The following is a 13,018-nucleotide window of genomic DNA, read 5'->3' on the forward strand; positions in this document are numbered from 1 at the left end:
AATGAGAAGAATCTGGAAGAGCTGACATTTTATGTTTTTCTTAACAGCAACATAAATAGCTACGGATAAGTTAACATATCACAATATGGATACAAAACTTTTTGCATTTAAATACTTAAATGTTACACGGTATATTTCTTTCCTTCTAGGTGCTTAATATTTTAATATTGTTTACTATAAGTACTTCAAGCATAAGTAAATATGACAATTTAAGTATTTGTGTTGTGGCGTTTAGCGTTTGAATAATGCTTCACTTTCTGGATTATCATCTTTGTGCTTTTCAAGATTTCCTGACAATGTGGGATCTGGTCGTCGCCTTTTAAAGAATCCCAATTTTCGAAGAACTAAAGTAAGTAGAATAAGTAGTACCAAACCTGCTACTACTGCTATTGTGATTACCCAAATTGGAACTGGTTCATCTTGGTGATCAAGAGGGTTAGGATATACAATTATTTCAGCCTGTGAACGTCAAAATGTTATACAAATTTTAGAATAGAGATTAACTTTACGTCTAAAATTAATAACAAAAAATACTTACAATTGCATAATCATCTTTCAAATTTTCTTGTTGTATCACAATATTGGGTGGAATAACTATTTTTGCATTAGAACCTATTCTTACTTCATCTACTTTTGGATAATCTTCTACTAAAGTAGAATTCCACAATCTGATCAAGAAAAAACAATATGTATATATATACACACCTATACTTGTTTAATATAGAATAGTTAAATTGTTACCTTGCTTTAACAGTTATGGAAGCATGTTGTTTCCTTTGTAAATTATATATGAAACATGTAATATCAAAGCATTTTGCAGTTCCAGCTTTACAGTTCTATAATGTTTATGTAAAATTAAATAAATTTGTTTAATAGGACATTTACATTCCATTGCTTGAATGTAATAATTGCTATTACTCACCATTGAAACGACTTGACGTCTATGGCCATCTTTACCAATAATAGTTCGTGTATTAACAACTTTTTCGGTATCACGTTTCGTTCTCATGTGATTCGTATGATTATGTAACGTAGGAGTAGACAGTGTAGACTGGAAAACATCAATATCATCATTGATATTATTCTGCAACTTTAATGGATTTACCACATGTCCTGGTGGTAGTATACATTCACCAGCACCTGATACTAACAATAAAAGTACAATTTATAAAATAAATATATATTGTTGTAGAATATGTCAGTATAAAACAATGTATTACCTTGTATAGTTGGCAGTTCTTCTAAGTATAAAAGCCATTTACCATGGGCTTTATCATTTGCGACTTCATAAGGCCATGAAATACGTACTTCTAAGCTACTTACTCGCCATGGACCTTCATTAAATACTTCATAAATATAAGAAACTTTAGGCCCTACTTCATTTAAATGTTTTATAGCTGACTCTCCTATAACTGGTCCACCATAATAGGGCGACTGAATTTTCGTGGTCCTACCATTTTTGTAATTTATGCATGGTTGTAATTATATTTTATAATATTTAATCATTGTTATTATAATAAATTGAAAATAAAAAAAAAATACCCTTTAATTGATAATTCAGCTCGTTTCAACACCATTGCTTGTAATGTTACAGGTTCTTTGTCTTTCATTTCTTTTGAAGTCGAATTTGCAAATATTACAAATTCCAATTGCGACTTATTATCTTCTAATCCTTTAGGGTCAAATCTTACTTGTATATTTACCAATTTATCTTTCTTGAATGGGTTTCCGATAGAACATGCTACTAAGCTACTATTATGTATATTGCAACTTATAGAATCATTGCTTTTACTAGCAATATAGTTTAAGCTTGAAGAATGTATAATAAATAATTGTGCCTCGTATGCAGATTCTCCAACATTAGATACATTTACATCCACTACAACTTCTTCTACTTCACCTAGCAGGAGTTCGTAGAAATTTTGTTTCACAGAAGAAGCTTGAAAATAAACACAAAATCATGTTTAATACAAATTTAAAAAATATATATATATTATAATAATTATAAAAATATACCTGATAAATTTAGTCGTGCTAGAACTTGTAAATCACTTTCACAAATATCATTATTACCACAATCTTTTTGAAAGGTTGCATCAAATACACGAGCAGCTTCTTGTTGGTTTAATATAGGAAAATTTTTTATGTCAGGTAAAGGTTCACCTTGCTCAGGCATAATCGGTTCTTCTTGTATTAAGGAATAGTTTAAACGAAATTTAATAGGCGATTGAATATCGCGTGTATTTTCCTAAAGAAATTTAAGTACTTATAAAATTTTTAATAAATGTGTAAATATTTAATGAATATATTGAATTTGATCAAAACATCATTTCTGATATGTATATTAAATACCTTTAAATAAACTGTTTCTTTCTGGCAGTGTTCCAATTTTGTCATGTCTAATATAACAGTACGATTTACATAATGTAAACGTGAATTTCCAGCACCAAACCAAACTCGAGAGAATTTTTTAACACCAGTATATGTTTCAGCTTCAATATAATAATTTAGTTTTAAATTTTGCATGTCTTCATTCTTTACAAGGGATTCAGTTTTGCAACAAGCTTCAAATGAAAAGCTGCAATAATTTAATAATACTGTTTGTAAAGAAATAATTATGAAACCTTCATTTTCAAACATTATTCAATTATACTTACCATGTATGATTTGAACTTGAATCTACTGGACAATCGAGTTTGTTTGGATCAATAGGTTCTATCTTTTCTTGATAAGTGCCATCTTTTTTTAAGTACCGAATATAAGTAGTTATATCAATTATTTTCCTTGATCGAAGAAGTGCTACAGCATCGTTCTCATAAGCACCAACTAATAAGTCAGAGTATCCATTTTGATCCATATCAATTCCACCGCTTAATGAATAACCGAATGTTTGTAATGGTTCAGGCATATCTTCAGCATGTATTACCTGAATGTGCATAAATCATACTTATCATCATATTGTAAGGCAGAAACATGTCCGTGAGTTACTCTGAAATGATGTACGTATGCTCAAAAACAAAGCAGAAAAATATTATATGTGTACTCTTCCAATGACAGTACAGTGAAACCCTTATTAAGGGACACTTATTAAAGGATACATAAAAACTAATTACGTCATCACTGTGAGTGCCCCGCCTAGTTATCCTTTGATTACTTTCTTTGTAAAAATTTACAGCGCATGCCTATCTACTACGGTTTAGGAATGCGCAGGGGGTCAAGGTTAAATGATTAAGATTCCGGGCATAGCAAGGCCATTCCACAAGTTGGTAATTAAATGATTAAACAACAAGTTCTGCACTATATGAAAAGTGGCGAAAATAAAGAAAATTTATCAACAATTCTTGTGTATTTATTGTTACCTAACAAACCCAACAGCATAAATATTTACATATTCGAAAGAGAGAATTAGTATCAAGAGAACATGAGAATATTTAGAATTTGACATCAACAAAATTCCAAGAAGTGGCACGAAGGATACCTCCTCACAACTTATGTTCTCCTGATACAAATTTTCAAAATCGGTCGGTCGAATTTCAAAAATCGCGCCGGGGAATTCTTGGAATTGACGTCATCAAAATTCCAAGAAGTGGCACGAAGGATACCTCCTCACAACTTATGTTCTCCCGATACAAATTTTCAAAATCGGTCGGTGGAATTTCAAAAATCGCGCCGGGGAATTCTTGGAATTGACGTCATCAAAATTCCAAGAAGTGGCACGAAGGATACCTCCTCACAACTTATGTTCTCCTGATACAAATTTTCAAAAATCGCGCCGGGGAATTCTTGGAATTGAACTCATCAAAATTCCAAGAAGTGGCACGAAGGATACCGCCACACAACTTATGTTCTCCTGATGCAAATTTTCAAAATCGGTCGGTGGAATTTCAAAAATCGCGCCGGGGAATTCTTGGAATTGACGTCATCAAAATTCCAAGAAGTGGCACGAAGGATACCTCCTCACAACTTATGTTCTCCTGATACAAATTTTCAAAAATCGCGCCGGGGAATTCTTGGAATTGAACTCATCAAAATTCCAAGAAGTGGCACGAAGGATACCGCCACACAACTTATGTTCTCCTGATGCAAATTTTCAAAATCGGTCGGTGGAATTTCAAAAATCGCGCCGGGGAATTCTTGGAATTGACGTCATCAAAATTCCAAGAAGTGGCACGAAGGATACCTCCTCACAACTTATGTTCTCCCGATACAAATTTTCAAAATCGGTCGGTGGAATTTCAAAAATCGCGCCGGGGAATTCTTGGAATTGACGTCATCAAAATTCCAAGATGTGGCACGAAGGATACCTCCTCACAACTTATGTTCTCCCGATACAAATTTTCAAAATCGGTCGGTGGAATTTCAAAAATCGCGCCGGGGAATTCTTGGAATTGACGTCATCAAAATTCCAAGAAGTGGCCCGAATGATACCTCCTCACAACTTATGTTCTCCTGATACAAATTATCAAAAATCGCACCGGGGAATTCTTGGAATTGAAGTCATCAAAATTCCAAGAAGTGGCACGAAGGATACCTCCTCACAACTTATGTTCTCCCGATACAAATTTTCAAAATCGGTCGGTGGAATTTCAAAAATCGCGCCGGGGAATTCTTGGAATTGACGTCATCAAAATTCCAAGAAGTGGCACGAAGGATACCTCCTCACAACTTATGTTCTCCTGATACAAATTTTAAAAATCGGTCGGTGAAATTTCAAAAGTCGCGCCGGGGAATTCTTGGAATTGACGTCATCAAAATTCCAAGAAGTGGCACGAAGGATACCTCCTCACAACTTATGTTCTCCTGATACAAATTTTCAAAAATCGCGCCGGGGAATTCTTGGAATTGAACTCATCAAAATTCCAAGAAGTGGCACGAAAGATACCTCCTCACAACTTATGTTCTCCTGATACAAATTTTCAAAATCGGTCGGTGGAATTTCAAAAATCGCGCCGGGGAATTCTTGGAATTGACGTCATCAAAATTCCAAGAAGTGGCACGAAGGATACCGCCTCACAACTTATGTTCTCCTGATACAAATTTTAAAAATCGGTCGGTGAAATTTCAAAAGTCGCGCCGGGAATTCTTGGAATTGACGTCATCAAAATTCCAAGAAGTGGCACGAAGGATACCTCCTCACAACTTATGTTCTCCTGATACAAATTATCAAAAATCGCACCGGGGAATTCTTGGAATTGAAGTCATCAAAATTCCAAGAAGTGGCACGAAGGATACCTCCTCACAACTTATGTTCTCCCGATACAAATTTTCAAAATCGGTCGGTGGAATTTCAAAAATCGCGCCGGGGAATTCTTGGAATTGACGTCATCAAAATTCCAAGAAGTGGCACGAAGGATACCTCCTCACAACTTATGTTCTCCTGATACAAATTTTAAAAATCGGTCGGTGAAATTTCAAAAGTCGCGCCGGGGAATTCTTGGAATTGACGTCATCAAAATTCCAAGAAGTGGCACGAAGGATACCTCCTCACAACTTATGTTCTCCTGATACAAATTTTCAAAAATCGCGCCGGGGAATTCTTGGAATTGAACTCATCAAAATTCCAAGAAGTGGCACGAAAGATACCTCCTCACAACTTATGTTCTCCTGATACAAATTTTCAAAATCGGTCGGTGGAATTTCAAAAATCGCGCCGGGGAATTCTTGGAATTGACGTCATCAAAATTCCAAGAAGTGGCACGAAGGATACCGCCTCACAACTTATGTTCTCCTGATACAAATTTTAAAAATCGGTCGGTGAAATTTCAAAAGTCGCGCCGGGAATTCTTGGAATTGACGTCATCAAAATTCCAAGAAGTGGCACGAAGGATACCTCCTCACAACTTATGTTCTCCTGATACAAATTTTCAAAAATCGCACCGGGGAATTCTTGGAATTGAAGTCATCAAAATTCCAAGAAGTGGCACGAAGGATACCTCCTCACAACTTATGTTCTCCCGATACAAATTTTCAAAATCGGTCGGTGGAATTTCAAAAATCGCGCCGGGGAATTCTTGGAATTGACGTCATCAAAATTCCAAGAAGTGGCACGAAGGATACCTCCTCACAACTTATGTTCTCCTGATACAAATTTTAAAAATCGGTCGGTGAAATTTCAAAAGTCGCGCCGGGGAATTCTTGGAATTGACGTCATCAAAATTCCAAGAAGTGGCACGAAGGATACCTCCTCACAACTTATGTTCTCCTGATACAAATTTTCAAAAATCGCGCCGGGGAATTCTTGGAATTGAACTCATCAAAATTCCAAGAAGTGGCACGAAAGATACCTCCTCACAACTTATGTTCTCCTGATACAAATTTTCAAAATCGGTCGGTGGAATTTCAAAAATCGCGCCGGGGAATTCTTGGAATTGAAGTCATCAAAATTCCAAGAAGTGGCACGAAGGATACCTCCTCACAACTTATGTTCTCCCGATACAAATTTTCAAAATCGGTCGGTGGAATTTCAAAAATCGCGCCGGGGAATTCTTGGAATTGACGTCATCAAAATTCCAAGAAGTGGCACGAAGGATACCTCCTCACAACTTATGTTCTCCTGATACAAATTTTAAAAATCGGTCGGTGAAATTTCAAAAGTCGCGCCGGGGAATTCTTGGAATTGACGTCATCAAAATTCCAAGAAGTGGCACGAAGGATACCTCCTCACAACTTATGTTCTCCTGATACAAATTTTCAAAAATCGCGCCGGGGAATTCTTGGAATTGAACTCATCAAAATTCCAAGAAGTGGCACGAAAGATACCTCCTCACAACTTATGTTCTCCTGATACAAATTTTCAAAATCGGTCGGTGGAATTTCAAAAATCGCGCCGGGGAATTCTTGGAATTGACGTCATCAAAATTCCAAGAAGTGGCACGAAGGATACCTCCTCACAACTTATGTTCTCCTGATACAAATTTTCAAAAATCGCGCCGGGGAATTCTTGGAATTGAACTCATCAAAATTCCAAGAAGTGGCACGAAAGATACCTCCTCACAACTTATGTTCTCCTGATACAAATTTTCAAAATCGGTCGGTGGAATTTCAAAAATCGCGCCGGGGAATTCTTGGAATTGACGTCATCAAAATTCCAAGAAGTGGCACGAAGGATACCGCCTCACAACTTATGTTCTCCTGATACAAATTTTAAAAATCGGTCGGTGAAATTTCAAAAGTCGCGCCGGGAATTCTTGGAATTGACGTCATCAAAATTCCAAGAAGTGGCACGAAGGATACCTCCTCACAACTTATGTTCTCCTGATACAAATTTTCAAAAATCGCACCGGGGAATTCTTGGAATTGAAGTCATCAAAATTCCAAGAAGTGGCACGAAGGATACCTCCTCACAACTTATGTTCTCCCGATACAAATTTTCAAAATCGGTCGGTGGAATTTCAAAAATCGCGCCGGGGAATTCTTGGAATTGACGTCATCAAAATTCCAAGAAGTGGCACGAAGGATACCTCCTCACAACTTATGTTCTCCTGATACAAATTTTAAAAATCGGTCGGTGAAATTTCAAAAGTCGCGCCGGGGAATTCTTGGAATTGACGTCATCAAAATTCCAAGAAGTGGCACGAAGGATACCTCCTCACAACTTATGTTCTCCTGATACAAATTTTCAAAAATCGCGCCGGGGAATTCTTGGAATTGAACTCATCAAAATTCCAAGAAGTGGCACGAAAGATACCTCCTCACAACTTATGTTCTCCTGATACAAATTTTCAAAATCGGTCGGTGGAATTTCAAAAATCGCGCCGGGGAATTCTTGGAATTGAAGTCATCAAAATTCCAAGAAGTGGCACGAAGGATACCTCCTCACAACTTATGTTCTCCCGATACAAATTTTCAAAATCGGTCGGTGGAATTTCAAAAATCGCGCCGGGGAATTCTTGGAATTGACGTCATCAAAATTCCAAGAAGTGGCACGAAGGATACCTCCTCACAACTTATGTTCTCCTGATACAAATTTTAAAAATCGGTCGGTGAAATTTCAAAAGTCGCGCCGGGGAATTCTTGGAATTGACGTCATCAAAATTCCAAGAAGTGGCACGAAGGATACCTCCTCACAACTTATGTTCTCCTGATACAAATTTTCAAAAATCGCGCCGGGGAATTCTTGGAATTGAACTCATCAAAATTCCAAGAAGTGGCACGAAAGATACCTCCTCACAACTTATGTTCTCCTGATACAAATTTTCAAAATCGGTCGGTGGAATTTCAAAAATCGCGCCGGGGAATTCTTGGAATTGACGTCATCAAAATTCCAAGAAGTGGCACGAAGGATACCTCCTCACAACTTATGTTCTCCTGATACAAATTTTCAAAAATCGCACCGGGGAATTCTTGGAATTGAAGTCATCAAAATTCCAAGAAGTGGCACGAAGGATACCTCCTCACAACTTATGGTCTCCCGATACAAATTTTCAAAATCGGTCGGTGGAATTTCAAAAATCGCGCCGGGGAATTCTTGGAATTGACGTCATCAAAATTCCAAGAAGTGGCACGAAGGATACCTCCTCACAACTTATGTTCTCCTGATACAAATTTTAAAAATCGGTCGGTGAAATTTCAAAAGTCGCGCCGGGGAATTCTTGGAATTGACGTCATCAAAATTCCAAGAAGTGGCACGAAGGATACCTCCTCACAACTTATGTTCTCCTGATACAAATTTTCAAAAATCGCGCCGGGGAATTCTTGGAATTGAACTCATCAAAATTCCAAGAAGTGGCACGAAGGATACCTCCTCACAACTTATGTTCTCCTGATACAAATTTTCAAAATCGGTCGGTGGAATTTCAAAAATCGCGCCGGGGAATTCTTGGAATTGACGTCATCAAAATTCCAAGAAGGCGGCACGAAGGATACCTCCTCACAACTTATGTTCTCCTGATACAAATTTTCAAAAATCGCGCCGGAGAATTCTTGGAATTGACGTCATCAAAATTCCAAGAAGTGGCACGAAGGATACCTCCTCACAACTTATGTTCTTCTCATAACTTAACCCAGAAAAGCCAAATGGACCACTCTTAATTATGACGTAATTAGTTTTTAAATTGGAGCAATTTTGATTTGTACGAAAATTTGTTGCCGCGATTTGCAAAATTTTTAGGATCCGCGATTATCTCATGAAAACCTTGACCCCCTGCGTAATTCTAAATCGTAAGAGATAGACATGTGCAGTAAATTTTTAGAAAGAAAATAATCAAAGTAAAAGTAGTCCAAGCACCCATAATGATGGCGCAATTAGTTTTATGTATCCCTTAAAAAGTGTCCCTTAATAAGGGATCATTGTAAGAGTACACGTATAATATTTTTCTGCCTTGTTTTCGAGCATGCGTACAACGTTTCAGCGTATCTCACGGACATGTTTCTGCGTTATAATATAATGATGATATGATAGGGTATAGAAAAAATACTGGTAACGTAATAATACCTGTGAAGGAGTTGTAATTATTCCATTTTTTGAACCAAGGTATATGTATATAGTTCCTTTCTTTTCATAAGGTGCTCCAATAGCAATATCTTCATATCCATCTTTATTTAAGTCTCCCAGATTTGTCAAAGCAAACCCAAATCTATAAACAATTTATATTACGTTAATATACAATTATCAATGTATATAAACACTTAAAACAATACCTTGATTCTTCACGCCCAACAAGTTTAACAGGTTTACTTTTTTCACCTTCCTGATAAGTTTTCTGTAATGATGTATACACGTATACAGCACCACCTTCTATCTTACTAAAGTAAAAGGGTGCTGCTACAATAAGATCAGTAATTCTAAAAGTAAGATTAAAAGACATGGTAATATAAACTTGTGCATTATCCAAACAAAATACATATACATTTCATAATATATTAGTATAATAATTTATGTGTAGTTTAATAGTTATACTATCAAAGTGAAATGTGCACACTTGCATGTATTATATCGAGATGTATATTTCTAAATTCATAGATCCCTGTATACTTAAATTTCTATATTCGTAGATGTTACTTAATCTCTACATCCTTAGCTAATTCGACGCAAAAGGAAAAATGCTGTACCTGTCTCCGTTAACATCTGCCGAAGTTATTTCATACCCAAAGCTTGAGGCAAACTGTTCACCATCCAAAATAAAAGCAACATCCATATCTGGTTTTAATTCACGTCTTGTAAGTAACACAACTTGACCAGTACCATTTGAACGTGGGGCTCCAGCAGCATAAGCTAATCCAGTACCAAAGAAATTACCGACTGCAACTGACATCCCTGAGAAATTATTTTTTAATTTAATTTATTTGTTTAATTTTTGTAATATTTTAGTTCGTCAGATATATTTATACTAATTTAAAATAGATAAAATGATTCTATATAGTGGTGTATTACCAGGTATATACCTAAATAGCTATATTTACTGACAGGAGAGGCATCTTGCATTGGAGCATTATAAACAGTGTTATCTCTAGTTAAAAATTCATCTGAAATAGTGAAGAGGTATAGAGTTCCTCTCCACGTATGTGGACCTGGAGTACCAATAACAACACGATCTTCCGAAGTTAGTACACCACTGGTTCCAGCTTGACAATACCCAAATTGTTCATGAGCTCTAAAATATGGCCATAAATCTATGTTTGTTTTATAATATAAAATACAAAGCAAAAGTATTGCTATTGAAATCAATACTAAATATATTTTATAGTAAAATATTTTAAATTACTTGTTGGTAGGTTTTCCAGAACAAGGCTTTTTTAAATCTTGGTATTTTAAGTCTTGTGTTAATATGTAACACTGCCCTTGTCCCCATTGCGAATCTGCTGTTTTTACAATATGTCTGTGTGCACAAACCTAGAAATTTATTATAGAGAATAGTGTTCAATTTAATTACATTAATATGCTTATCAGGTACATACCATTACTTTGCCACCAATACCTTGACTACGCACTGTTACTCCCAACCATTGATTATCTTTGATTTCATCATTACCTGGTGGTACTAAGTCATCAGATTCAAAGCCTAAAATGTTAAAAAACATTTTTATAAACAATTTCTAATATATGTAATTAATCATTATAAATGTATATAATTTATATTTATTATTATTATATATATTATTCTTCTTAAATATAGAAATTTGTATTCAATGCCATATCCTATCTAAATGTATTGGTATTAATATATTTTGTTTATAAATTTTTATTTAAATTACTATTATTTAATAATTTTTTATTGTGTCAAATGGTACAATAATTTCAGTTCTTTTACTATAATGTGTATCCATTATGTTTAATAAATAATTTTTGTGTGATATCCCTACATAAAAAATAGGAGGTAAAAGAAGAGAAGCAAGTAAATGTTTGTAGTTGCATCAATTATGAAATAAAATTTTTGTTAATTAAAAAAATTAAAATAAAATGAGGAAGGAAAAGGATTAAATTATTGCAATAGAAATTTCATGCTGCAACATATATGCAATATGCATTAGAAAATTTGTTTAGAATCTGTAATAAGCATTATGTTATTCATCATAATAAATCAAGAACCTTCTGCATTATACACAAACTATTCTAAGTATGCAAAGTTGGCCAAGCATTTTGTAGTTAGTAAACATATTATTGCAAATTAAATATCATAAAATGTATTAATATTTTCTCATTTACATAATGCAAACTGTGTAATAATCAAGTCATATAAAAAATAATTGTAACATAATTTAAGAAAATATCATGCTGGTGTAAAAATTAATAAAATAACTTAATAAAAAATTATGCAAAATGACAATAAATGAAATGCCTCAAAATAAAAAAACTGTTCATTCAAATAACTCCATACAACAACTTACTTGTATTATACAGACCCCCTTCTTCTGCTGGTTAACCAACACATAATTTAACAAAAAAATAATCTTATTATATGTATTTACGTAATACAAAATAAAGCATGATAACTAATTGATTTTATGGAACAACATAAAAAATAACATGCACATTAATACATATATCATATATAAATATAATTAAGTTTTTTATAATCTTAATCATAGCTTTTATATTAGATTAACACTTAATTACTAAACTTTCTTAAACACAGACGTGCTAAATATTTCTTACAATTAAAATAATATTCACAGAATTACTTTAAAACATTCTATGAAAAATGAACTCATTATGGAAACTTCAAACAATTAATATATATTGACAATAATATTGTCAATATTAAAATATTGTCAATAAATATTGAAATATTTGAATACTGATTATATATATTAATCATTTTAGGTATCAATTAAAATATTTTTAAACTAAATCCTTTAAATAATAAAAAGAAAATTAATAATATTGTAATTAATGTGTTTGAAAGCAACTCTTTTATAACATACTTAGTCGTCCATCTGTGATCACTTGAGTACAATCCATTTTGTGTGTTGTCAAAGGACATTGCCATAATGCACCAGACCTATTAGTTGCTGGTTGTTTATTTTGGTCTAAAGGAGCACCAACTAACATCCTGCAGAATACATGGAATTGGAAGATTTTAAATGTACTACTTAAAATAGGTAAACACGGACAAAAATAGATAACATAATATTAGATTACTTATAATAATTAACACATAATATCTTTAGTTGTATGATATAAATGTTTTGTAACACATTATCTAATGTTCATATATGTTTTATCTTGGTTTCATAAAAAAATAAAGCTATAAAAAGCATATGAAATATCAAGAAAAGCATGCAATACATGTTGCAACATATTAAATTAATGAAATATTGTCGTTATGATATAATATTAACAATGATTTTAATGAATTATAATATATTGGTTCACAAGCAATATATACCTACCAGCTTTTTGGTTTTTCTTTGTTATCATCAGAAATTTCTTGATGTTCAGCTACAGAATAGCCAAAATAAGAACCACTTAATCCTTTTTTTATGATAGGTATTCTTGGTTCTAAGTTAAAAGTGTGTCCTAAGTATATATTCAAAATAAAACAAATTAAAAGATAATTTTTCATTTTTTATTAACATT

At 33.9% G+C, this 13,018-nt stretch overlaps 1 protein-coding gene across 3 annotated transcripts; it reads right to left on the reverse strand.

Moving 5' to 3' along the window:
- Positions 1–11: 11 nt before the first annotated feature.
- Positions 12–13,004, reverse strand: mew (multiple edematous wings). 3 transcript variants are annotated; one of them, XM_012279419.2, is made up of 18 exons: positions 12,832–13,004; positions 12,364–12,491; positions 11,827–11,853; positions 10,897–11,000; positions 10,704–10,831; positions 10,384–10,592; positions 10,051–10,255; positions 9,640–9,783; positions 9,434–9,575; positions 2,658–2,926; positions 2,353–2,578; positions 2,017–2,248; positions 1,543–1,939; positions 1,221–1,450; positions 923–1,146; positions 742–836; positions 539–668; positions 12–459 (listed from the first exon to the last, which is right to left on the reverse strand). In XM_012279419.2, exons 1-18 carry the CDS (start codon positions 13,002–13,004, stop codon positions 232–234), a joined length of 3,291 nt encoding a protein of 1,096 aa, XP_012134809.1. In that variant the 3' UTR covers positions 12–231. The 3 variants fall into 3 exon arrangements, with proteins under 3 accessions (XP_012134809.1, XP_012134810.1, XP_012134813.1); XM_012279420.2 differs by lacking the exon at positions 11,827–11,853; XM_012279423.2 differs by lacking the exons at positions 11,827–11,853; positions 12,364–12,491 and having other exon boundaries at positions 12,832–12,963.
- Positions 13,005–13,018: the final 14 nt, after the last annotated feature.

Source organism: Megachile rotundata, chromosome 1 (assembly GCF_050947335.1).
Source record: "Megachile rotundata isolate GNS110a chromosome 1, iyMegRotu1, whole genome shotgun sequence".
Lineage (NCBI taxonomy): Eukaryota > Metazoa > Arthropoda > Insecta > Hymenoptera > Megachilidae > Megachile > Megachile rotundata.

Excerpts from the sequence above, each read along its gene's own strand:
- mew (XM_012279419.2), bottom strand. The coding sequence starts at position 13,004 with ATGAAAAATTATCTTTTAATTTGTTTTATTTTGAATATATACTTAGGA. Across the intron at positions 9,576-9,639 it reads GTTGGGCGTGAAGAATCAAG|ATTTGGGTTTGCTTTGACAA; the intron begins GTATTGTTTTAA and ends AATTGTTTATAG. Across the intron at positions 2,927-9,433 it reads TAATTACAACTCCTTCACAG|GTAATACATGCTGAAGATAT; the intron begins GTATTATTACGT and ends ATGCACATTCAG.